Consider the following 27,803-nt stretch of genomic DNA (forward strand, 5'->3'; position numbering starts at 1 on the left):
GACACTTGAAAATTTACTATTCCAGTTTTCCAAAAAAGAAAAAAAAAATTCAAATAAGTGATTGGATTACTGTAGGAATAATAATGTCCTGTAATGGCATGTAGAAACAGTAATAATTCAGAATTAAGAAACTATTATAAAAAATACTGTAAAATTTATCTAAGGTCATTAAGGAAGCTAAAGAACTAAAATATGATTACAAAATTCCAAAAATAAAACCGTATGGGATATAGTAAAATTAGAAACTAATAAGGGGCCAAATAATGAAAAAATATGCGCATTAAAGGTGGACAGAAAATGGATTAGTGAAAAGCATGTAATTGCAGAGACCTTTAACAATACTTTTTATCTGTAGCTGGAAATAAAAATGCAAAAAGTAATACAAATATTAGTTACCTTCCAGACACTGCTCCCATTCAGTTTTAATTGAAAACTTGTATAAATCCCTTCCCACATATTCAAGTCTTTATCAACCAAGGAAGTTGAAAATATTGTGACATGTTGACCCCTACCTCCCCAGCGGTACGTGGCGGTAACGTAACGCTCGCGTTCTTACGGTAATAGGCGAGTTCCCGCCCCGCCACTCCCCTCCGCGGTGACGTCACCGAGGGATATCGCGGTCGCTAGGCAACGCGAGTCAACAGCGGCGACGTTACGGTAGTAACAGCGGTTACCACCGCTAGCGTTACATAGCAACACAGCGCCAGGCAAAAAGGGTGCTTATTACGTGGCCGTTTTCCGTATGGTCCGATCAAGGCTACATAGGGAGCAGCGAAGGCTATTCACGGGCAGTTATAAAGTAACAGTCGCCGAGTCAAGACGTAAAGTCAGCCAGTCAGTTGTATTGTGGCATTTGGAGTGTACTAATTGTGATACTGCAGATAGCAGTAATCGTCAGATTGTAATTTGGGTGATTGTAAGAGCGAATGTGAAATAAAATTCGCTACATCGAATACGTCGAGAATTTATTTGTCGCGTTATACGCCCGATACGCGACAATATAATTAAATCTCTCAAATCAAGAAACTCATGGATACGATGAAATATCCACTAAAGTATTAAGAATGAGTTCTTTTTTTCATTAGCTCTCCTTTGACTCGCATATGCAAAAATTCAGTATCACAAGGAATTTTCCCAGATTGTTTAAAATATTCAGAAATAAGACCCCTGTTTAAAAAAGGCGAGAAACCAAATATTTCAAACTATAGGTCTATGTCACTTTTAACTTCCTTCTGTAAGGTATTAGAAAAACCATGGGCATCCAATTGATTGAGCACTTAAATAACAATAACATTTTAGTGGTAGAACAGAATCCTCAACAGATGAGGCTATATACAAATTTGTGAATAAAATCTATAAGACCTTAAATAGCAAAAACTTAATAGGGGGCATTTTTGTGACCTCGAAAAGGCTTTTGATTGTGTTAGTCATGAGGTTTTATTCTTGAGATTGGAGTTCTATGGGATAAAAGGTAAAGCTAAACTATGGCTTGAATTGTATTTCAGAAATATCAAAGGGTTTTAATTACAAATATAAATCTTAATCCCAATGAATTTTTGACATGATGCTAAATTAGACACGGTGTCCCGCAAGATTCGATTCTGGGCCCATTGTTATTTCTCATTTATATAAATGATAAAACCATATCCATATTATTTGCAGATGATACTAGTTTGTTATTTTTCACAGTATAAATGAATGGTTCAAAGTAAATCAACTTCCTATAAATTTTAACAAAACCTCCTACATTCAATTTACAGCTGTAAATAATAATCCTAAATCTATATAAATAAAAATGTAAATGTTGGTTTGTTACCCCTCGAAAATCTCCGAAAGTTCTTCACCGAGTGCTTTGAAATTTTGACACAACGTTGCATTTGAATGCGCGCGTGTTTTTATGTACCTATTATATAGATGTCACACTGTGACAGGTAAAAACATGCGTCTTTTGAAAAACAGAATTGGAATTTGGAATTCAGAAGAGTCACCCCTATGGAAACGCTAGAACAGACCGTTGCATAGGAAGTAACAATAGCGATACTGTATCGATTCTCCATGGTTACGACGAATACACGGAGCGTTCCCACAACGACACAGCACACACGTGAACTACACTCTAATAATAAAAACATAAAACCAAGAGAAATAAACGACATCTCCCACCATCAGGAGGAAAACAATATGACCCAATGTCGGCTCAAGATATTTTAATATAATAACTAATTGTTTACATGGGAATGTTAATACAATTTTAAATACATTGGGAGGCTAATGTATGGAAAAGTGAACACCATATTGCGTGCAGTGAAAAACCCTAGTCAGAATAACCAGGAAATACACTAAAAGACGTTCATCATAAGTAAATCTACATTTCAAGAAGCGCCATCGTGCGTGCCTAAGATAAACATCGGAACCAACGTGATAACAAAATTTATATAGAGATCATTAGTCATATCTAAAGTGCATATTGTTAGAATATCTTATGTAACAGTGTTTCCTTATCGTAGTGGTGCGCCTATGAAGATGATTCTTTTGAATCGAAACATGTAAGGCGAATGAGGACTGAAGTGTTATAAACTTGTATGTCACACTGGACTGAACTTTTCATTATCTACTCTGTACAAGATTGTCAGTCTGTGATCTAGTTTTTAGTTACTTATTTCAGATATACACATTCTTTATATCACTGTATACTAGTTTTTAATTCAATTTATTATACTATTAATGTATGTTATACAAAACTCATTAATGACATTGTGTTTTAATTATTGAATTTTTAATTAATAGACTTATTTAAAACTGTACAAATTGTATAAGGTTTGCCATTGTTCTTACTACTAAAATTAACCTATTTTATTATATTGTATACCTTCATCAGTGCTATATTACAAATGTGTATGCTATTGGATGACAACCGCAATTCTTAATTGTGACTGTAACTAGGATGATCTCCACATCTGCATGAGAAGGTACTCTCGACAGGATTTATGGAAAGTGAATAAATGAAATGAAATGAAATCGTTGCAAGGTAACGGCTCGGTAAACATGCCCCGCTTCAACAAATACAAAAACAAAATAGAATTGTTGGACGCATGTGTTGTTTGTGTATCCCCCACATCCTTTGCTAGGTAACAACTTTGTGAAGGCGTTACCGCTACAACGAAGAATTGTTCGAGGCGTCGTTTTGTATATGGTGTGTGTCTGATCAAAAGAAAGTCGACAGTTAATTCTTCCAAAAAATACTTGTTTTTAACAAACCGCAATTGACATTCATTGTCCTATGGGAAGCGGGTGGAATTAAACCAGCCTCAAGAATATTTGGTGTTTAATTGCCGCTGTATATTGCTTCATTTGTAATAAATAATTGTAGGAAATTGTGAGCTTTAACAAATTTGAAGTCTGTGTGTACTGTCTACAGTAATACGTACTAAAGCATTGCGTTCAAACGAACTCGCCTTTTAACATTCTTCTACCTAAACCACGAGGCCATTGCCCATTGCCGAGCTAGTTTGGCGCATGCGCATTGTCTTATTTGGGCACTTAGAATTTTGTCGTTCGTAGCTCGCGTCTGCTTGCTTGGTGGTGCAGGCCGTGCAGACTGTTTCCTGTTGGTAGGCCGATGTGTTCGTGCTAGCGTTTGAGAAAATGAGCGTCGAAATTATTGTTGCAGGTGATGGACTGGACTTGGTAAGTACCTGTTGTCGTTATTATTTATAAAGTGAATGTTTCTACGTAAATATTGACCCTGGGAACGTAATGTGTTTGTATTTGTTCTTGTAATGGTACAGACAAGGGCTGAAAATTATCTAAGTCCCAAAATGGCGTCTGGAGGCTAAGTCCCACGTAGTGATGTACTCAGTGCAATTCTACAAAGTGTACTATTATAAACTCATATACGCATTAGTAGTACTATAAGACTTTCGCTTATGTAACCCAGTTCGTGGATTCTTACTTTTGGCTCAATTTCAGGAAAGAAAATCGAAAGAAAACAGGAGTGTGGACGGGAACCAGTCAGCCGGAGGTGAGTGAAGGTTCACGGACCTTTAACTTTAGGCCTTCTATTTTGTATGCGGAAAGAAAGAAATGTGTAATCCTAATTTTAAAAATAATGTAAACCCGATTCTTCAAACAAGTCTGTGTGTTCACAAAAATGTAAAGGGTTGTGATCATTATGTGTTCTGAAATACTTTGTAGTTATATAAACGTGGTTGCTGTTTCTGACAGATGGACACATGATTATGAATGGAATCTCCAATGGATATACTGAGAAACATGTTAAGAAAGAGCACAAATCAGAGCATAAAGATAAACACAGAGATAAAGACAAACATAAGGATAGGCATAAGGAACATAAAGACAAAGAGAAACACAAGGACAAAGACAAGCAGAGCTCAAGTGGAAAGGTAAAAATTTTTAAACTTATTTTGTAGGAATTTGTGAAGATTATTTGTAATTGTGTTTGTAGAAGTTAATTTATTTTGTGTAGAAAAATGATTATTTCATAAGACTTGTGTTGCATCAAGTGCTGTTATATTTCATTGTGGCATCTCTCTGTGGTACGGTTATGTAGTGCAAGCAGTGAGACATAAAGTAAGATGATATTTTACACAGTCGTTATTTTAAGTGGGCATTTGATATTGTGTTGTTCCTGGAGGATGTGGATCATTCAACCTTTGTCATGAAAAAATCTGTGTTAAGGTTTAGCAAGTGTAATTGTGTACATATGTCACCTCAGTGATGAAATTGGTGTTTGTGAACTCCCCCAATACCACATTATGAGCATCTCCGCATGGTTGTAATATGGTTAGCTATGTAGCAAGCTTTGTTACTGAGTTTAATGAGCTATCCCTATGTGAAGTTTGTTGTGTGTTTCTAAGTTCATTCTGTACTTTATATTCTGTGTTTAGACTGTCTACATATCTTATCTTTGTTTCTGGAAAATATTAATCAGCTTGATAAATACAAAGTTTGTGAACTTGAATTTATGTTGAAGAATGCTGTCTTCTGGGATGTGGTACCATGACCTACATGGCACCACATCCCAGAAGACGGCATTCTTCATAGTCATCACCATGAAAATCTCAAATCTTTTATTTGGAACTGTAACATCTCAAAATTTGTCAGAATCATTTCCATATTTTTCACTTGATATCTTACATGAGCAGTTATTTGTAACTCTCATGCAGCATTTCAATAGAAGGAGTAAAATGACTGGTTAAATATTTAATACTGTACGGGGGTGGGCTTTGAGTTACCGGGTACACAACATATAAACTTGCTGTGAAGTAGCTTTTCAAAGATTTATTAAGGTGATATTGGAACGTAGTTGTATTGTGTATAGGGTGTTGGCTTGTTGACTATTCCTCAGGTCCAGGTGTGCACAGGGACAGTTAATGCAAGTATCTTGTGTCCCACTTGCCATATTGGTAGAAGACTTTAACAGAAGGCTCTCCAACGAACTCTTTGTAGACCTCGTTACATTTTTCTTCTGAACTCATAATTGTATGTTATTTGATGTTGCAGTTTTATTAAAATAACCTATTCTGTTTAGCCAGGGAGGTAATGGAAGTTTTCTTCTGTATAGGACTGAGCAAGTTGGTCCAAATGGCCTGACTTTTGTTTGAGAGATGACTGATTTGAGTCATGAAACATTGCTCATATTGCAGTAGAGGAAGTCAAGTTCTTGAGCCACAGAACAAGATTTAAAAGTCGTCTGCATAATGTACAATAGCATTCAGCCAAGTTACTGGAGTTCAGGTTAATGGTGTGTGTGTGTGTTTTTTTTTGACAGCTGTATTGTAACTGCCAACTTCACAAAGAGTTTCTTCCCAGTAGACACCAATTTTTCTGCATTTGGATAAAGCACACAAATTGTTTCATAGACCCTGTGCAAAACACGTGCTACACATAACATGCATATATCAGTTTGGGTCGGACAAAATGCAGATGGATGATTTCCCATCTGTCAAGTGTTAACTTAGATTGCTGGAACCCTGAGCGGAGGATTGCCATGTTAAAAAAGGGGGTATTTAATCAGATATCTTCATATCAGCATTTTGATAACGGGCTGCAAGGACGTGCGACATAGTAATTTGTCAGTTTTTTAAGACACGTTATTCAGTTATGTTTATATACCTCAAAAATATTTCCAGAAATGAAGTATAGCAATATGTGGTTCTTTTGTGACACAACAGGATACATGAAATGAAATATATATATATCTGTCTGTCTGTGAAAGTAATTAATCTAGTAACTTGAATGGTACATTGATTTTCATTAGCTTAAACATCTGTAATAATTAGAGATCTGTTCTGTAATTGTATGTATTATTTGTAAGCAAATTTTGTTGGGAAGTTTGTCATCTGTTGTGAATATGTAAGGACCTGTATCTTACTGAAACTTATGGAGATGTGAGACAAATTAGTGGTTGAAGATTTCAGACTGTTTAAGTAATTGTTTGCATTTGTGCATATTGTTTTTGAACTGTTCTACTTGTGAAATATATTCAGCATCTATTTGGAATCCCAATAATCTTCACCCAACATATATTTTCAAGCTTTTCTTTGTTATTTCTGTTGTAAAGCACCACACAAATTTATGTAGTCATGAGGCTTTTGTTAGGATGTACTTGTTTTGAATTTTGGCAGTATTAACAGCTGGATTATTTTATCCATGTGTCTCTTTGTTAGGGGGTTTGTTGATCACAGCAGAATGGTAGCTGGCTTTATCCATGATATAACTGATCCCACGAAATAATTTAGGAAGCATAAAAATGTAATATAGAAAACTATAATTTTGCCTGTGGTTCTGTATGGGTGTGAAACTTGGTCTCTGACATTAAGGGAGGAACTAGACTGAGGGTGTCTGAGAACTGGATGTTAAGGAGAATATTTGGACTGAAGAGAGATGAAGTGACAGGAGGTTGGAGAAAACTGCACAGTGAGGAGCTTCATAACTTGTACTCCTCTCCAAGTATAATTAGAAAGATCAAGTCAAGGAGGATGAGGTGGGCAGGACATGTAGCACGAATGGGGAAGAGGAGGAATGCATATAGGATATTGTTGGGAAGGCCAGAAGGAAAGAGAGCACTGGGAAGGCCAAGGCATAGGTGGGTGGACAATATTAGAACGTATCTTAGAGAGATAGAATTGTATGTTATGGATTGGATTGATCTGGCTCAAGATAGGGACCAGTGGAGGGCTCTTGTGAACATGATAATGAACCTTCGGGTTCCATAAAATGCTGGGAAGTTCTTGAGTAGCTGCAGAGTTGGCAGCAGCTTAAGAAGGGCTCAGCTCCATGAGTAAGTAACTCAAAAACCAGTCTTTTAAATTGGAACCACGTGATTGTGGGCATGAACAAAATACCCATCGACTCTTTGCAATGAAGCCAGTTTTTGTGTACCCTGTTTGACACATTGTAATTATGCTACCTTTCCATGGTGGAACTTTGATGCTTCTGTTACCTTTCAGATCCTTCCATGTGTTCTTCCTTGAATGATTCAGATTTATCCATGTTTTATGTAATGTCCTGTTGCACTGACTCATGTCCATGATTTATGCTAACCGTCTTACATTGCACACACTTTTTCACCTTACTCTTCTCTTTTGCACTACATGTTTCACCACTAATGTGCCATCTTCAGGTGTGTTTTCTCTATGCACGTCTAACTACTGCATTGCATGCCCTGATGTCTTCATACTAAAATGACTAAAATATATATTCGTCATATATAATAATAGATTTTAAATATTAAAACTTTTCAGGATTCGTATCTCAATACGCGAATCACGCCAATCCTCCTCTGTGGGAGCACTCTTCATACATTCTTCCTACAAAGAGCACAATACACATGAGTGTAGGAAGAGTGCTCTCACAGACGAGGATTGGCGTGATTCGCGTATTGAGATACGACGTAAGGATGACTAATCCTGAAAAGTTTTAATATTTAAAATCTATTACATGTAACGAATATATATTTTAGTCACTTTAGTATAAAGACATCAGGGCATGCAGTAGTTAGACGTGCATAGAGAAAACGCACCTGAAGATGGGACATTAGTGCATGCTGAACATGTAGTGCAAAAGAGAAGAGTAAGGTGAAAAAGTGTGTGCACTGTAAGATGGTTAGCATAAATCATGGGCATGTTTTATCTAAACGATAACTTGAGAACTCTAACTTAAAATGTATGACATGACCTTATAGAATGAAAGGTGAAATAATTTGCAGACCATGCGAGATCCTATGTTTTCATGAGGCAGTATTAATTTGATACCATTTGGAATTCTCAATTTAAAAGATGTGTGATATTTTCCTAAACAGTATGCCTTCCTTTTGACCAGTCAGTCTCGTCTTGAATTCAGTGTGGCCTCAGGTTTGTTCACCACTACAATGAGCCAACATTTCATCAGTCTGTGGTCAGGGTTAGGAGCAAGGAGCAAGTATATAGTAGTCTGAATAGTGATTATGGTAGCACTGCGTAGAGTTGTACCTTATGACTACATGACACATAAATAGTACTGATTAAACTATATTTGCACCAGTGTAATTCATAAACCTCATCTCAGTTCACTGATGTCTTGCAGCACTGATGAGAGTGAACCAATCTGGGTGCATAGCCATGAGCCATGCATGCTTGTGCTGGTGATACAGCTACATAACTTAAAGGAGTTACTGAAAATTTTGGACATATGTCTGTGTGATATTGGTGGTTCCTGTCTTGTGCATAGATTAGTTCAAATTAATGTCATACAGCAAATACAACATTGATTTATCAACTTTTTTAACTGTTCATTATATGGTTCACTTGCTTCAGGAGGACAAACATCATAGCAGCAGTAGTAGCATTAAGGATAAAGAGAGAGAGAAAGAAAAGAAGCATAAAGATGAAAAGAAAGACAAGGAGCGAGAGCACAAAAGTACTTCATCCAGCAAAGACAAGGAGCACAAGAGCTCTAGTTCTAGGTAATTTTTTTGGATATGCTTGGAAGCACATTCAGACGTTATAGAAAAGAAAATTTGTTGCCTTTGATAGACACATACTAAACTATAAGCCCCTCTGCTCCCCATCATCTTACTATTATTAGGACCAACAGAATCTGTCTAATAGTTGCATTTCATCTCAGAAGTGGATTCTTTCATCATCTCTAGCCAGCTGAAGCCAGGTCTGTCAGTAACAGTGTTGATGCAGGTATTTATTCATACTCAGATGTAAATTACCTACAGCAGACAAGCAAAACTGGCCTGAAGGGTGCTGACATTCCAGAAATGTGTTACTTCATGCTGGGAAAAGGCCAGGATGATTGGTAAGATTTTTATAACTCATGCAGATACAACTTATCGGTTGAGGATGATTATAATTAGAGTAACAGTAGTGAAAGGTGTGTGTTGTTGATGTGTTTATTGTCCAGAATACTGAGTACCTATGGACCACACCCCTCTGTCAGTAATAAGCTTGGTTTTAGTTGATGTTTTGGGCCGTGCTAGTGTAGTTGATTCTATCCACAAGGTATGCTAGGTATGTTTGCCACAAATAACAGTCAGAAAATTCAGCTTAATGTTTCTCTTTTGTGTCTCTGGGAATTTGAACCCAAGTCTGATGTGGAGTAGTGTCTCCCAGCAGGTGACACTGGTTTGATGGAACTGCATGTAAAAAATTTAAAAAACTTCAGACCATTTGAGTTTCATTAATTTTGAACTGGGGAACTTGATATAGTAGGGCCCTTAAGCTTCTGCTCTCAGTGTTACATATAAGATTTGCCTTTTGATTTCGGCTATATCATTTGCTGAAATCCATTCAAGCAAACATTCTGGCGGTCATCTTCAGTCTTGAATGTTATGGATCTATATTGTTACCAACTATTTGGTAATATAATAGTGTATAAAGTATCATTAAATTTTTCTAGGTACTTCTGAATAAGTGAGATTTTGAATTATTGTAAGTCCATGGATCCATATCTTATTAGCATGTAACTAAAAGATGAGGCATCATATCAGTGGGCATAGACTGGTTGGTGTGTCGTGTATCTCCATGTATTCTAGTGAAAAATAGTAAATTAGATTTATTCTTGAATCCTTGCTTCAGTATATACTTAATATCGTCTAGTGAGAAAGCAGGGCATTATATCAACAGGCAGTGACCAATTGGTGTGTCATATATGTTCCAATGTAATCTAATGAAAAGTGAAAGAAAATAAGTGAACCTGTGTGATAAAAATGTAAGTGGCCATTAAGGGGTTAAAGAGGACAAACGATGAAATCTTAAATGTTTTGTCTTCACAGCATGTCATAAATGTTATTGGCATTGACAGAAATAACAATTATAATGTATTGGAAGGTGACACAGTGTGGTGATTACAAGCAGAATGCAATAAAATTTTTCCAGAAGAATGGTTGTGTACAATTAGATCTTCAGCCATTCATTATAGCTAAAAGATCTGTTTTGGAGATGAGGCAAGTGTCCAAAGTACAGTTTATTACTGTAGCAGTACAGCTGAATGTTTCAGTGTCATTGCAGTTAGTTGTGAAAACTTGACATTTTACACAGAGTGGTTAGTTTTTGATAGGAAGATTAATTCAAATTGTAAAATTAACATCACAGGATCATTGTAAATTTAACTGCAAGGAGGTCTTGTTTCTTATGAGTTGCAGCAAGGACAAGCATAACAGCTGCAGCAGCAGTTTGAGTAAGGACAAGGATAAACATAGCAGCAGCAGTTCAAGCCACAAGCACAGTTCCAGCAGGGACAAGTACAGTAGTACAGGTTCCAGTCGGGACAAGGAAAAGCATGGGTCTGGCTCCGACAGGGACAAGCACAGTAGTTCCAGCTCAGATCGCAAGCATAAGGACAAATCAAAAGACAGAGACAGAAATAAAGGTACCTTGAGGGCAAATAGGAAGGTCAGAACTCTATAAATCACCACACTTGATTATGTGTATGTTTTGATAGAGGTCTTTATTGCCAATACACTATTTATATATATATATAAGTAATTAATCTAGTAACTTGAATGATACATTAATTTGCATTAGCTTAAATGGCTAAAATAATTATTTTGCCTAGAAATCTGTTCTGTAATTATATGTATTATTTGGAAGCAAATTTTGTTGGGAAGTTTGTCATCTGTTGTGAATATGTAAGGACTGTATCTTACTGAAACTTCTGGAGATGTGAGGCTAATGAGTGGTTGAAGATTTCAAACTATTTAAGTAATTATTTGCATTTGTGTGTATTGTTTTTGAACTCTTCTACTTTTGAAATATATTCAGCATCTATTTGAAATCCCAATAATATTCACCCAACATATATTCTCAAGCTTTTTTTTTTGTTATTTGTATTGTAAAACACCACACAAATTTATGTAGTCATAAGGCTTTTGTTGAGCTGGAGTAGGGTAGTAGGTATAACGGCTGGCTATGGGCTGGATGACTGAGGGATTGGAGTTTGAGTCCCGGTTGGGTCAAGAATTTTCTCTTCTCCATGTTGTCCAGACTGGCTCTGTGGTCCACTCAGTCTCCTTGTTACACCTCAGGGGGAGGGGGTGAGAACTTATAATTACTTTCGTCGGTTATTACTCTTTTGCTAACATCTACGTTGCACTCGGCTGCCGTCGGCTGTCTTGGCTAGGGAAGCTCGGGCTCGGTTGAGGACAGGATGGTTACTAACGGGTGAATCAGAACTCCCTGCGTACATTTTCCACTATGTACACTGTCTGTTTACAATAATAAATACATTAAGAAAAAGGCCTGCTCTTATCTGTTGACATGACACTTCTCGCTAAACTCATTCTACCGTCCTAGTTTGTGGAGGGGAGGTGCCCTGAAACTGCACTCCTATCATCGTCTGCCACTCTCCATTCATTTCTACCCTGTTCTACCCTGGCTCTCACTTGGTACACTGGATACTGCCTCATTATCTCACATTAACACTTGTATTAACAACAACCTTTAACAGCATGGCGTATATGAGCAAAGAGACTTACTTGCAATACACATGTAGATTACTGCCGTCATCCACCCTCTTATGGTATACATGTCGCCGAGAGCCTCCGGCTGACAACTGAATATTCTGTGATAGAACGTGTCCCAAATCCCCCGAAATTCCCTAATTTATGGTTTTATTTCGCTGATTCAGCGTTGACGACAGAGGGTAGGTGACTCCCCCTCAGTGTCCTCAATCCTCATAATCACCTCCTCATTGGCTCTCATGGGTGGTTGTGGGCGGACCCCTTGCATCTTATTGCTGTGTATGCGGTCTCTCACGATTAATCCAGTGACCGAGTGAGGCAAGCTCTTGCTCTGCGATTACACAGACCTGCTGAGCCTCCACATTCTTAACCTAATTGCCAGTCCTGGTGTTTACAATGTACTGTAATGACTGCGAAACGCTTTTCGCAAGTCTCTAACTTTTGGGTAATACCATACCCTCTCCAATCTCAAATTTGGGCCATAACACTCCTATCCAATAGGTACCAGTGGTGCTTTCACTGGAGGCAAAAGCTGACCACTCACCTCCAGCTAGTGCCGAGGTCAAGAAAATGTGGATCTATACATTCACTCCCCCATACGCCTTCAAGACATAGTGCTTATTTCATTAAGAATGGACAACTTTACCTTTATCTATTTACATTAAGATTATGAGATTGCCATTGATTAACTAATTGTATAGCGTGATATGTTCAGCCCTAGTTTGCCATTTTAGAGGCAACTAAAGGAAAGTTTATTTAATTAAAAAATTTTAATCATCTAAATTGCATCTAATTGTAAATCTCTGAAACATTTAAAATTAGTAATATGCTGAAGTCCAATAATGGATGGAGGTAGATGCGCTTTTTTGCTGTCTTGATAGAGTAATGCTGTAGATTGTGTTTTGTATGATAGGCTCTTAATTGTGATTGAAACTTCTGTTTATTATTGTATTGTGGCATCTCTTTAGTGGCCTCTATGAGTGGAAATGTTGAAGTGACTTTGATATATTAAAGATTTACTGATTTAATTTAAATGGCTCAGATATTTTAAAATGTAGTAAGAAAATATGTAAACTTTATTATTTGTTGCCACAGAAGATGGTTAATATAAGGTTGATACATACCGGGCTCTATGTTTATTTACTTATTAAAAAGTCTGATACACTCTATGGTAATTTATGCTTGCCTTAATGTGTCTGTGTGTGCGTGCACACGTGCGTTCAGTGCACATTCTAGCAAAGTGTGCTGGTTCTTAAAAATAAATTGCACTTCAATAGTGTATTCATTTGCCATTTGCATATTGATACTGGTTAGAAATTTTTCCAGCATGTGTAAAAGTTTTGTCACGATTTTATTGAGTGACTGTAGATGTGGTTTGGGTTGCTAATTGGATATAATGACCACTTACAGATCATAACTACAAGTAACTAAAGCACTGAAGACCGTGCCATAGCTCAAGTGGTCAGTTGCTGGCTTCCCACCACGGCGGCCTGGGTTCGATCTCGGGTCTGGTCAAGTGGGATTTGTGGTGGACAAAGTGGCGCTGGGGCGGGTTTTTCTCCAAGTACTTTGGTTTCCCCTGCCAATCTTTGTTCCACCAAATTCTGTGTCATAATCACCCGGGGCAGGCTACAATAGGCCAAGCTGTGGCCGCCATGCTGAGTGGACCCAGTTGGACTCCACCCCCCACTAAGCAAATTTAAAAAAATACTAAAGCACTGTTTCTATTTTACATGCACTAGAGTTCACTACAGCATGCACTAAGTCTTCTCAGTCTGGTATGTCTTCAGCAGTTGTTTGGTAATACAAGGTGGTTCAAATATGACCGGGACTGATTTGTATGTAAACAAGCCGCACTGCGCAGCAGTTGTGTGACCTTGAGAGAGTGAAGCCCCAACCTCCACCCACCCTCCTGTTCGTGTTAGGACCTGTTCAGTCCTGTCTGGGAGTTGCTAGATCGATGAGCGAACAGAAGGTACCGCAGAGCGTGGAAACACGCATTGTGATCAAATTCCTCGGAGAAAACGTCCCGTCCACAGAAATTCACCACAGACTCCAAGAACAGTATGGGGAAGAGTGTATCTCGCAGACCTGTATGTTTGAGTGGTGTAAGTGCTTCAGAGAGGGCAGAGAGCGCTTGGAGAATGAACCACATGATCGTTGGCCGCAATGTGAGAATAGGCGCATCACTATCAAGGAACTTGGAGCAGTGCTGTCCATCAGTGTTGGTAGTGTAGAAGACATGGTGAAATACCACCTACACTATTGCAAGGTGAATGCACGCTGGGTACCACGCACTTTGATGGACATGAACAAAATTGTGTGCATGCAAGCTGCCAGTTGTCTCCTGCAGCAGTTTGAAGATGAAGGCGATGGATTTTTGAAGTCTGTAGTGACCACCGATGAAACTTGGGTGCACTACTTCATTCCCAATTCCCAGCAGTCATCACGTGAGTGGCAGCATACCAGTTTTCCCAAACCCAAGAGAGCGTGGAGGAGCCGTTAAGCAGGAAAAGTGATGGCAACATTCTTCTGTGACTGGCAGGGGGTTATCCATGTAGCCTTTCTGACGGATGCCAGAACAGTCAATGCAGCTTATTACTCAGACCTCCTGGCAACAGACGTGAAGGAAAAGATCCAATCCAAGCGAAAGAGAGGTGGAAAGCGGGTAGCCTTCCTTCAAGACAATGGGCGCCCCCATATGGCCAAAACAACAATGGAAACCCTTCAGAAATTGAAATGGAACCTTCTGACACATCTGCCGTACAATCCTGATATGGCACCAAGTGATTTCTACCTGTTCGGAAGGCTCAAATCTGACTTGGAAGGCATGCAGTTTGTGGACGACGACACCATCATCCAGAATGTTTAGGAGTGGATACACCACCAACCACAAGACTTTTTTGAAAAGGGCATCAGGATGCTTCCAGAACGTTGGAAAAAATGTGTTGACTCCGGAGGGGAGTACTTTGAAGACTGACATGTGCAAGTAAGTGTTTGGCAGTTATGGTTTTTTAAAAAGAAACCAGTCCCGGTCATATTTGAACCACCTTGTAGCTTCCAGTGGCACATGTTCCCCTTACTCTGGGTTCCAAAATTATCCCTGTGCCTCAGCTACCAGCTTCTAACAGCAGTGACTCAATGACCAAACTGCGGTAGTCCTTTGACTGACGGTTGACCAACCAACCCACTTCACTCCATTGTGCCCAACTGTACTGCACTCGCTAACTGAACATGGTCGAGTCATATGGCCTTGGAGTGGACTGACAGAGAACACCTGTTGCAACATCTTTTCTTTTGTTACGTGATCTCACCAAGGAAGTGACATTCCTCTTGTATGTGTATGATCATTTCTTAGCAATGTGTCTATATGCTATGTTGCTCTGTCCTCATTTGTCCTGAATATCCTAGAGATGTATCACCATTTCTTTTTCGAGAGCTGTACTTGTGATATCTGTGATCTTCCTTGCCCTCCTTCCCTCCATAAGGCCACTCATCCCAAGTGGCTCCCTGATAAGGTGCAAGCTGGTCCAGGTGTACCACCATCAACCTTGATATAAGGTTTATATTTGGTTGAAGCAGGCAGAAGTTCCAGGAGTGTTTGATGCTTCTATATATCTGGTTGCTAAGCTGCTAGTAGTCTCTTCTTTCGTTCCAGAGGGGGCTGACCCCTCCACAGTTTACAGTCAGTCACTTCTTGTAACCTGATGGAAAACTTGACTGCACATTTCTCGAACTCCAGCATGAAAGTCTGCCTGATGTTCTTGTTGAATACTCTCTTGCTTTCTAGATGTGGCTGCCCTTTAGGCTTCAGCCTCTTATGTTGTTGCATTCTTGTTGCACTTGATGTCTCTTCTCGAATGTACCCTCTTTAGGGGCTCCTCATACAACTGTGTCCCTTGCGCAGTGCAGGAATTGCAAGGCAGGTCAACTGTCAACTTCTGCTGGCACCCACCATTGCCCTGATTTGTTTCTTTGGCTGCTGATGGTGCCCTGGGGCTAGATGCCAGTCCCCATATTGGTCCACCAGTGCTCTGATATTTTCCACCTCTGCCTCTTCCATAGGAGTGTCCTGTTGCTCCGCTGCAGCCTCTGACTCCTCAATTGGCCCCCAAATCCTTGGTGTCCATTTTGTCCATTCTTTCTTCAAAGACATCCACTGCAGCCTCCTTTTTCTCTAGCTGGAAGTCCATGCTGGCCATCATCTTTTTGCGACGCCCATCTAACTTGATCATTATCTTTTCTTGTTTTGTTGTTTAAGTGTAATGCATATTTTACTATTTACTGTTCATAGTTAAATCTAAAGAGGGTGAGGGACATCGGGATAAAAAGGATAAGAGTGAAAAAACAGCCAAGATAAAGGTGGAGTTTGGAGAGGAAGACAAACACCAGCATGTGTCATCACAATCAGTGGAATTCATTAAGGAGGAACCTATGGATTGCAGTGAGAGGCTTCAACCTTGTGTCAACAGTTTCCATGATCAGTCTCCCCTGAACATCAAGTCAGAGACATCCCGTAATATCAAGAGTGAAGAAGACACTGAGGAAGACATTCCACTGGTAGGTGCTTTAGTTATACAAGTACAAGGTGAATATTGCCATTTTCTGTACATGCATCAGTGAGCAACAAAAGATATTTGACGCTTGTCTTCACACAAATTTAGTGACACTGCAAAAGACGCATTCAGTATTATGTATTCTTTCTTCTTAGTACCTAAGATAATTACATAGTGAGGTCAAAAGTGTCCACATCTTTCACCTCTGAAAGTAATGACTGGATTTTGATTATGTCTTGGATGGGAGGTACCCTAAATGTTGTAAAGAAAATATAATTTTGGTAGGTGTTTTATCTAATACAGTGGAAGTCTTTTATAATGAGAATGAATACCGTATTTACGTATGTATAGGCCGCAGCACAATTTTCAGACAAATTATAGAAAAAATAATTTTCTTGGAATATTATTTCAGGAGTAGAACATCCTGTATTACTAATTATGAATATAATTTTTTTTAAATGAAGTGTGATTTCGAATATAAGCCGCACCCCAGTTTTCCTCTTGAATTTTTGGCAAAAAATGTGCGGCCTATACATGCGTAAATATAGTAATATCGTGAAAAAATGGTGCTACAATGAATAGACAATTTAGAACTTGGAAATGTATAAATTAGCGAAGAAAATCAAATGATTTTATAAATATTTTAATAAATATTATAATATATATATAATATAAATTTTAGTAAATTTTAATATATAATACATTTTATAAATAATATATATAAATGATGAATGTTGTACTTGCAGTTATCTCATTGTAAAGGCTGCCACACACATTCAATTTAGTGTGTGATTTGCATGCACAGACTTTAATCTGATGCCTTAGCTTCAGATTAAATTGCAACACACACTGTCTTAACAGAGTATGTTCACCTTGCTCAAGGGAAGAATTATTTTGACCCTTTTTGACCATCTCTTGGCTAACTTTGAGTGGTGCTGAAGCATATCGTCTGTCACTGTTAGGGAGCTCCGCTTAGCCTGGTAACTCTTGTAGATGGGCTTTCTGTCATGTATATCCGCTGAGGATGCTGTCCAGCCTCTACTACAAGTAGAATTGTCCCTATGTCATCGGCTGCTTCCTCCTTTGGGTAGTACGGTCCCAGTCATCTGTAGTGGTAGTAGTTGTAAGTTGTAGCTTTACTCTGCTTGACTGTCTTTGACTTTCTGGCAGAGCACATGCCCCTGGGCAGGGTTTTCTAGAGTGCATCTGTGTTGGTGTGCTGCTGCCCTTAGTGATGCTCACATGGAAATTGTATTCTAGGAGGCATTTGACTCGGGCTGTGTCCTTCCAGGTTCTTAAAAGTAAGGAGTCAGGTCAGGGCAGAATCGTCTGTTTGCAGGTGGAATATTGTTGCTGGAGGTATTTGTGGAAGTATTCACAGTAGTGACTTCTGTCAGCTTTGGATAAGGTCATGATGGAGTAAGCCACAACATGCTCCTGTCCCTCTGTGCTTTTGACAGCACCATTCCATTTCCCATGTTGACAATTAACTTCTGATTCAACCTATTACAGGTGTTAAGCACAACAACTCTTTCAGGGACTGGAAAGCAGCTTCTGCTTCTTGAGTCCTGACATGGAAAGTCTGTTTCTGTTCATGATTTGAGTTAATGGTTTTGCTGTGTCTGCATATCTATCCGTGAACCTTCTGTACTTGGTACAAACATGGAGAAAACTCAGCACATTTTTATTTTTTAGCACTGGGTACTCGTGTACAGCTTCAGCTTCACTGGGTCTGTAGTCACTCCTTGCAGCAATATATGTTCTTGGTTCTGTACCTCCTTTTGAAACAGGTGGCACCTCTCATAGTTTACTTTGGGGTTGAACCTTTCATACATCTTCCACCAGTTATCCTGGAATGTCCAGCCAACAACACACCCACATTATCCAAGTATATTGAACAGGCTTCATAAGTAAGGTGCCACAGGACAGATTCCATCACCTGCTTGAACATAGCCTGGGCATTGCAGAGACCAAAAGCCATAACTCTGAACTTCCTCATCCCCTGAACATTAGAGAATGTTGTCTTTCCTTGTTGCTGTGGTGCAGGGAAACTTTCCAGTGGCCTCTCTTCAAGTCAGAGGTTGAGAACTATTTGGCCCTCATGAGCATTTACAGGGTATTACCTGCCCTTGTTATCAGGAAGCAGTCTTTCATGTAATGTCATTCAGACATTGATTAGTCCACACAGACCCTAAGGTCTCTGTCTTTCCTCCTGATGAGCTTGATAGTCAAAGACCAAGAAATGTCTGTCTCTTTGCATACCTGTTGTCCTTTCAGGTCTTTCAGCATCTTGTCCACTTCAGTCTTCGTGGCTAACAGGAGTCTGTGAGGGTGCTTACGGATTGGATTGGTATCACCAATGTCAGTGCAGTGGTAAACTACCACTCTTCCCATATGTGGCATCTTTTGTTGTGAAATTGTCCTGGAATTCAATAATTAACACCTCCAACTTCTGGGCTTCTCAAGTGTTGAGGTTCATCCTGGCACCTGAGACCACGTTTTTGGAGTAGCCCTCTTATTCTTGGAGTTTGGTGTTCCAGACAGCTGTCTGGTTCCACCTACATGACTGCTTCACAGTGATCCAGTGTCGTGCCTTTACCCAGCACTAGCTCTTTGTTGGTTACATTCTTTATTCTGGCAGGAATTTTCTGTTGAGCTTGAACCAACATCTTGGCTATGTACAGTCCTCTGGGAAATTTTCAGACTTGGTCCCACTAGGCTGTATGCTGTTTCCAGGGGACTGTTTAGCTGTGCAGTCATCACTCTCTTACATTGTCCCATTATCAGCTCATCATTCGCCAGTGCAAGGAGGGATGATTGAAGTTGTACTGTTGGATGTCATAATGATGCCCCATCTTTTCCTAGTTGTAGTTCATGGTACTTAAGATCTACCACAGTGTGGTAAGCTTGCAGAATGTCCGGCCCAAGGATGAACTCATCTGTGATCTTTGTGATAAACACCCAAATTCGTGATGTGCTCTGTCCCAGAGTCAGTTCCACCATTGACTCTTTCAGGACATGGAAGATGTCACCGGTTGCTGTTTGCAGAACATATTGTCACATGTTGGGTGTATAACGCGACAGATAACTTTACACCGCCTTGGATGTAGCAAATTTATTTAACACTCGCTCTCACAATTACACAATTCACAATTTCCCAACTACTGCCATCGGCAGTATCACAAATACTTCTCCTGTTGTTACTGCCATGCACTCGATACACCCTAACTCGGCGACTGCTAGATTGAAACTGACTGGTTACTCTCAAGCCTAGTAACTCTTATAAACCCTCAGTCAGGCAGCGGAAAATGCACCCCACTTCCCTGTTGCGTAATCGCCGTGGTTACAGGTGTTCCTGGGCAATGCTGCCAAGAGTTGTTTATTACTGCGTAGCAACCAGCTTGCTTCGGCTTGGCTTGGCTCACTTCGGCTCTACTCGGCATAGCATGGAGAAACACCACTTTCCTTACTGTTGCGTAACCTGGCAACCGACCATTTATCAAAGGTCTGTCTTCGTGGTAATTTGTTCCACCTCCCATTGCCCAGCAATGGTTAGACATGTTACAATATGGTGGAAGCAGCTTCCTCTCAAGCAGTCCTTCACTGATGTCAAGCCTGCGCACAGGTGCCTGGCTGTTGATGGTCACAAAGCATGGTTTGCCCCCCATCCATCTCCCAGTGATTAGGCTGTTGTCCCTCTTGCCGCTCAAGTATAATATGTGGGGATGAGGGTGGTGATGCTGGTGGTCTCCTTGCACTGGTTTTTACTTTTTTCCTGAGTTCTGGTCAGCTTCATCATGTCTCTGTTGACAGTTTCTTCAGAGATGACTCATGTCCCCACATTGCCAACAGTCTTTTTTTTTTTCTAGCTACCATGAGGACTCTAGCCCTTATCTCCCGTGGCCTCGCTAATGGTCTGGCTTCCATTGTTGCAGCCTCTGGCTTCAAGGATGGTTAAGGGGCTTGTTGAGTGACCTTTTGTCTGACTTCACTTATTCTCCCATCAAATCCATTCTGGTGATCCCTGATAGCTCTTATTTTGCTTCTGAGTTGTTTTTAGTGGTGCTTATCCTTTTTGCAATTCTTGGTGGGCCACCAGTTAGTGTTGGTTATCCACCAGTTGGTCTTGATGGACTGTTACTTTGTCTTGGCTGCCACTGTGCTTAATTGTGTATAATACAGGATTAATTTTCAGTCCATGTGACACAACTTGTAACAGTTATCAATTTATGGAGCAAGTACTGCCACACTATCTGAAACCTCTTATACTCTTGAGATAAGTTGTTGTTCACTTGTTACTTGACATCAACACAGCTAGTCACAATACTTTGCTCCACTGAGCTGCACTGTATTCAGCTGAAAATTGACTCGCCCACTGACTGACTAGCGTATCGCCTTCTCCTTTTGTAGGTACGTCACCTGCAGGTGTATAACTCTTAGAATCTTCCTGGGTGACTTTGGTCTTTTTTGTTAGCAGATCTGTTTTCCTTATCATTTCAGATGGTATGAGTAGTTTTTTGTGAACCTTGATATTTCTCACAGTTGCCATGTTAGTAGCATTGACATTAGAAAGTTAGATGACACAAAGGTAACCTCTAGTGGTGTGAGTTTCATATCAAGTTTCATGAATATCTGATTAAAATGTTAGTAGGTAGGGATATTCAGGTGGACATATTGATATGGTACACCTTTCCTTATAAAGTATGAAAAGTTGGCTAAAACATAATTTTTATTGTGTCCTATAGCATTTTAATGCAAAAGTTCCGAGCTTTGAACTCAGACTTATCTCTTACGGCAGATGTGTCCAGATATGCAGAACAGATTTTCTGATATTGTAGTACATAGCATTAGGTGAGGTGATTGTATTTTTCTTTTGCATATTAATGCTTGAAGCTGAAATTTAATTGTTTGCTATTTTCAGGCATCACGATCAGGTATAGAGAAAGTCAAGCGAGGATGGGAGGATTCAGATGAGGATGATGTGCCCCTTATGGCTAGGAAGAAAATTAAGAAGGAGTCTAAGAAACGAAAAGAAGAGAGTGATGAGGAGGATTTCAGACCCATGGTAAGTTGCAGTCTTGATAATTTGTTTTAATTTTTTTCTCATACTTTGAATGGGGGAATGAGAAATGAATACAACATTTTGACAAAGTCCAGAAAGAAAGAGACTTTCAGAGATTTGTATGTTGATGGAAGGATGATTTGAAAATGGGGGTAAAGGTGTGGATTGGATTCATCTGAGTCGGGATAGGGTTGCATGGCGTTCTTTTGTGTAGTGAACCCTCAGGTTCCATGAAAGTATTAGCAGCTGAGTAAATATCAAGTTGTTTAAGGCCCTGCACCATATTTGTAGTTAATTGCTGTTATTTTATGCTTGCAATAGAAGAAGAAAAAGTCTACTAAAAAAGGGACTGTTAATGAGGAGATGACACCACAGAGTAGCCCAAAGAAGAAGAAGAAAGAGGATGAACAACAGGAAGTTTGGAAATGGTAATTTCTTTTTTCTATAATTTTTAGTGAAAAAAACAACAGTTATGTCATTTTTAGAAGTGTTTGTTAGGTGGACTTTGGGTAGGTCAACCATATTTTGTCAGAGATGCCTGTATTAAACTGGGAAATTTTGCTGGAAATTGAGCAGTTTTGAATGTTTCTACAAGATGGCAGCACTTGAGTTCAAGATGGTAGGTGCTGTAATTACATGTGCTCTTCATCTATAAAAAGAAGTTACTTCAAGTGAGGGATGGTAAACTACAGGCTGTTACTAACTTGTAATGGGTTCTGTATTGTTTGGGGACTATAAGATTTTGTTAAGAATGGTATGTAATGTGTATGTACAAGTGAAACAGAGAAATACTAACTATGCACTAGGTTATGGTTGTACAAGGTTAAAAAGTAGAAACATACATAAATATGCAGAAGACTATGATCTTGAACTACAGTCAGTTTGGATAACTGCACACAGGTAATTGGTATTGTGATATTGATTTTTAGTTAATTTAATTTATCATATATTTTTTTTGGTAACAAACACGTTTTGCTGAAGTGATATTAATCTTTCAAATCAGAGATATGCTTATCATTAGGGGACATTTGTATGTGTTTTAATTAGATAGGTGAATGCCTTACCAAGGAAGCTCTGGATGGGCTTGGAGACTTCAAATTAGGAAGGCAAATTATTCAAACTGTGAAATATGCAGATGACCTTGTGTTAATGGCTAAGGCAGAAACTGTGCTACAGGGTATGATTGATAGACTAATCGAAATTGGAAGGTGCTATGGCATGGAAATGAATGTGGAAAACAGAAGTCATGAAAATTTCGACACAGACAACCCCAGTCACAATAAAGCTAGACCAAAAACAACTGGAGAATGTGAAATGTTTTAAATATTTGGGTAGCTTGTTAACAGATGATGGAAGGTGTACTTGTGAAATTAAATCCAGGATTGCCATGGCAAAAGCTGCATTTAGCAAGAAGAAGAATCTTTTTACAGCAAATTGGACTTAAATTTGAGGAAGAAACTAGTGAAATGCTACATTTGGAGCATTTCTTTGTATGGGGCTGAAACTTGGACACTTAGGGCAGTAGATCAGAAACATCTGGAAAGCTTCGAAATGTGGTGCTGGAGAAGGATGGAGAAGATCAGTTGGACCGATTATGTGAGAAATGAAGAAGTGTTATTTAGAGTCAGTGAGCAGTGTAATATCCTACATGAAATAAGAAAACGGAAGTCTAATTGGATTGGTCATATCTTACTCAGTAACTGCCTTCTAAAAGAAGTTATTGAAGGAAAGATAGAGGGGCGGATAGAAGTGACCAGAAGATGAGGAAGAAACCATAAGAAGATGGTGGATGACCTTGGGGACAGAAGAGGATATTCTCATATGAAGAAGAAAGCTCTAGATCGCATTAAGTGGAGGAACTGTTTTGGAAGAGACTGTGGACCTGTTGTCTGACAGATTACTGATGAATGAATATTGCCAAGTGTTGGCTATGTAACACAACAAATAACTTCACACTGTCTCGGATTTAGCAAATTCATTGCACATTCGCTCTTACATTTATACAATTCATGATTTCCCAATTACGGCAATCCGCAGTATCACAATTACTTTTCCTGCTGGAGTCACTGCCATTCAATCGATACACTCAACTCGTAGCTGCTGGACTTCAACTCATACTGAATACTAGTAACTCAATACTCACTACTCTTGAATAGTGTTCACTGCTCCTTATTTAGGCTCGGCGCGTATGACATAGAGAACACATTGTTGCTCGGCAACAGATATCTGGTATGGTTGTCAGGTATTTCTACCTACGCATTGCCTAGCAATAGTCGCTGCATGGACTCGCCTGTTGCGTCACATCACAGCCTAGGGGGGAGGGTTGTTTACCGATTGTTGCGTAATGATGGAAGGAGTTGGGGTATATGACATCACTCGCGAGAATGCAGGGTTCACATGACTCCTGCTTCCTGTTGTGCCATCCATGTCACAGTATTATGGATATGCAGAAATTAATGGGAAACAAAGTTGATACTTACATAAACTTGGCACAGCACATAGCAGCCCTCACAGTGCCTCACAATGCTTTGTGAGTGGGTATATGCTGGGCAGAATTAGCCTTGACTTTCTCGCCTTCTCCATCCATCTAGCTGGTTGCATGAACGTGAACTGATTTGTGTATTATATGTAGCTTTATGCCAGGCAACAGAGTAAACATAAAATGTTGGGTGTTACCAGTTTCCAAGAAAGTGGAGATCATTGAGAACAAATAATGTTATGGTTACAAGAAAAACATACTTCAGTGATGTGTCATTACAAGTCCTGCAGACAAAGTTAAGACTTACAAATATGAAAGACTAAATCATGCTTTTATAGTGTAAGTGGAAATGGGCATTGTGTATGCCAATTCAGAGTTCAGTGTTAGGACACCACATAGTGGGATTCCTGATGTGCCACAATTGTTCATCAGAAACCTCCAGGAACTGGAAAATTTTAATTAGATTTGTTTGAAAGGTGAATAAAATTAATGATGCTAGGTACCTTTTTCAAGAAAGAATAACATTTCAGAACAGAATATTCAACTATGACAGCAGCAGCATATAGTATAAGTTTGAAAACCTATGTATGTAGTGTGTTTTTAGCCATTAAGTCAGTGTAAAAATATAATGTGTATTGTGTTACGTTTTTGAGAAGGGATGTAATTTATTTTCTAAACATTTTGAAGCCCATGCTTTCAATAAATTTTCCTTTATAAAAAGTGCATATTTTTGGTCCCTTGGGAAACCTTTGAAAGGAATCCACAATACTGCAGAATATAAATAGAACACTAGGACACTGTTCCCAGACACACTGGATCAAGTCCAGAATGAATTCACTGTCCATCCGCCCATTTTCCTATGCCCTTACCTTCCCTTACTATAATTCTTGGAAATTTTTATTCTGAACATGACACATGATGGACATGCTTTTCCTTCTGGTAACATGGTGATGCCCAGTTGTTTCTCAGAATTTTCAGTGCAGATCTTGGGCAGTTTTTCCGACAGTTTGGTTCATGGTCAGGTGACATGGTATCTAAAAATAGATTGGCATTTACAACTTCTCCTTAATGCTTCTCATGTATTTCTGGAAATCTGTCAATTTCTCTGTATGAAATTTGGGTAGACTCCGTAATGTTTCACTCTTCATTTCTAAAAATCATCTTCAGCCTTTGTTTGTCTTAAAATCAACTTCCTAGTTGTTTGCACTGCTTTGAGTTGAGACATTTCTGTTGAGATGGTATAACTGAATTGATGTCATTTTATATAATAAGCCAGCCTCTCTTCTTACTTAATTACTCCTTTGCTCTGCAGTCTTGTAAGAATCTTGGCCTCCTTTACAACAATTTCCACTCCATCTTTCTTCTGTCATGAGCTTTTTAACCCACTTTTTTTTTGAGGTGAGGTTATTAGCCTCACATTCATCCCCCAGCCTCAAGGACCATGCTCTGCCTTTTATATGGCCTTTGCCTTTCAACCTGTGTCCAGATGAGCAGGGTACACACATCCTCACTATGTAAAGGTAGCAGCCCAAGGGGAGGACATAGGAGCTAATATTATATATTTCTTCTTCCCCTGTTCTCTAAAGCAAGAGTCTAGCAGATCATACTTTTGACCTACTATACGATTTTCTGCTTCTGCTTCATGTATTATTTTTAGTTTCTGTCTAGCAAGAAATGATCCCAGTCTCTTATTGGAGCACTCACCTCTAATTTTAAGTTGTATGATGAAACATGACTTCTCTATACAGCTACCTGAATGCTACTGACATTGACTTAGCAGACGGATATGTCAACATTGTCATGGCCACACACATTAAATATTTGTTACTGAAAGTGGGATTTCATTGAAAAGGGACAGTATGTGTGTCAGATACTATTGCAATGATTCCATTATTGATATTGCAATATTGAATGACCTGCTCAAAAACTAAAATCCTGGTGTAGGATGTGCACCCCATTTTGGTTCTTAATTTTAGGAATAAGGAACATTTTTATAAAACAGCTTTACAATATGGGTTATCACATCACTGATACTGAATTCAATGTTTACTTACATATAATAGACATGTAGTGTAGAAGAAAGCAAGACGAAAGACTACAATATATTGTTGCACTTAGGACGGAGTTTATATCATATATCGTTTAGAGTGCAACAGGATGCTTAAATATAATATTGTTAATAGAAATTATACTGGCTTACCTGGTCACCCTACCCTATCACCATATTTGAGGTTTATTTCTATTTACTTACTGCAGCACAAATGGTAGTTCTGTATCAGGAAATTTACTGAATTGATTTAAGTTTAACCTTTAACGTACGGACTTTTAAATTGCCAGGAGCCCTGTACGGCCGGAATTTAAATCACCCTAATTAATTATCACTGCAAACTTTCAGAAAAAAAATGCATATTTTCCATTCCAACTAAAAAGAACCTGAAAGACAATAAAATTTTCTACATAAACGTAAAAGAACAAGTTTTACAAATGAAAATTAACTGTGAATATTGTATCATGAAATGCAAAACATACTCTTTATTATATACGTTACGAAGTTTCAAAGGACCTGCCCATTGTTTTTTCTACAATCTTGAATCATGATGATATTGCAGATATGATCACACTGTATAGAATAATATTTTGTTCAGACTGTACATGAGTTTGAACTGCGTCACTTCTCAGTTTACGCTATCTCACACTCTGACACGCGTGTGCCATTTCTCGAAACAGTCTTCCACACAGAGCGCAAAGTTACACTTTTTACAGTAGTAGGCCGTGGTTCTGCGCTTCTTATTCTGAGAACAAATACGACAATGTCTTTGTTTTCCTTTGGCTGGCCAGTGTTTCACCTCCCGTCACTCAGTTGGGCCCCAGATGAACTTGGCCTCCCCTGAGAAACGCCACTGACTGTGATATTTGCCTCATGCGACTGAAGAATCAAATCCCGCACCAATATTTCGCGAAACTTTTTGTGTGTCATTTTTCCACCACATGACTTATGTAATAGATATGCATTAAGAATAGTCATATCTAGAAGGTGGAAAAACAATTTCTCTGTCCACTTCCATGTCCTCCTAGCAATGCCATAACTGTTTACCATCCTGTCAGATTTATCAACAAAGCCCATGTGTGCATTGTAGTCTTCAATTACACGGGGTTTGACAGCACGGCCGGATTCTTCTCGGAAGTTGCCTTCCAATGGAGGAGGGTGCAAATTCGTCAGAACATACACATCACGTTTGTCTTTCCAACAAACAACACTTAGCTGCCTCTTGACTCTTGTAACATCCCCTTTTTTCAATTTCATTGACTTGGGCCGAATTTCTTGTGGCATTCCACACCTGTCATTGCGAACGGTGCCACATGAATTTATTTTCCTGTCTAAAAGATCGTCAAATAAAGCAGGAGAACTGAAATAACTGTCCATGTAAATTTTGTGTCCCAAGCCTTCTACTCTTCGAATTACCTGGAGAACAATGCCATGTGTCGACGTAATTTGTTTGCCCAAATAAACTGTCATGTCATAAGTATACCCAAAAGAATCACAAAGCTTGTAAGTTTTTATACCAAATCGTTTGCGTTTCTGTGGAATATACTGACGAAAAATCACTCTTCCTTTGAACAACACTATGACTTCATCAACAGCAAGACGTTCTGCTGGATTGTAAAGTTCACAAAATTTGTTATTGAGATTGTCAAAAATTTTTCTAATTTTCCAGAGCCTATCATACTCTGGGTCAT

General features: G+C 39.0%; 1 protein-coding gene across 1 annotated transcript in view; it reads left to right on the forward strand.

Annotated features, from left to right (window-relative positions):
• The first annotated feature begins 3,570 nt into the window (after positions 1 to 3,570).
• LOC111870430 (DNA topoisomerase I, mitochondrial) overlaps positions 3,571 to 27,803 on the forward strand; it is a 76,019-nt gene continuing 51,786 nt past the window's right edge. Inside the window, exons 1-8 of the mRNA XM_023862731.2 lie at positions 3,571 to 3,687; positions 3,970 to 4,021; positions 4,225 to 4,403; positions 8,817 to 8,965; positions 10,652 to 10,878; positions 16,263 to 16,528; positions 21,446 to 21,589; positions 21,908 to 22,014. Coding sequence (XP_023718499.1) covers positions 3,646 to 3,687; positions 3,970 to 4,021; positions 4,225 to 4,403; positions 8,817 to 8,965; positions 10,652 to 10,878; positions 16,263 to 16,528; positions 21,446 to 21,589; positions 21,908 to 22,014 — 1,166 coding nt within the window. The 5' untranslated portion in view covers positions 3,571 to 3,645. The remainder of the gene's footprint in view (positions 3,688 to 3,969; positions 4,022 to 4,224; positions 4,404 to 8,816; positions 8,966 to 10,651; positions 10,879 to 16,262; positions 16,529 to 21,445; positions 21,590 to 21,907; positions 22,015 to 27,803) is intronic.

This window comes from Cryptotermes secundus, unplaced genomic scaffold (genome assembly GCF_002891405.2).
Source record: "Cryptotermes secundus unplaced genomic scaffold, Csec_1.0 scaffold1428, whole genome shotgun sequence".
In the NCBI taxonomy this organism is placed as follows: Eukaryota; Metazoa; Arthropoda; class Insecta; order Blattodea; family Kalotermitidae; genus Cryptotermes; species Cryptotermes secundus.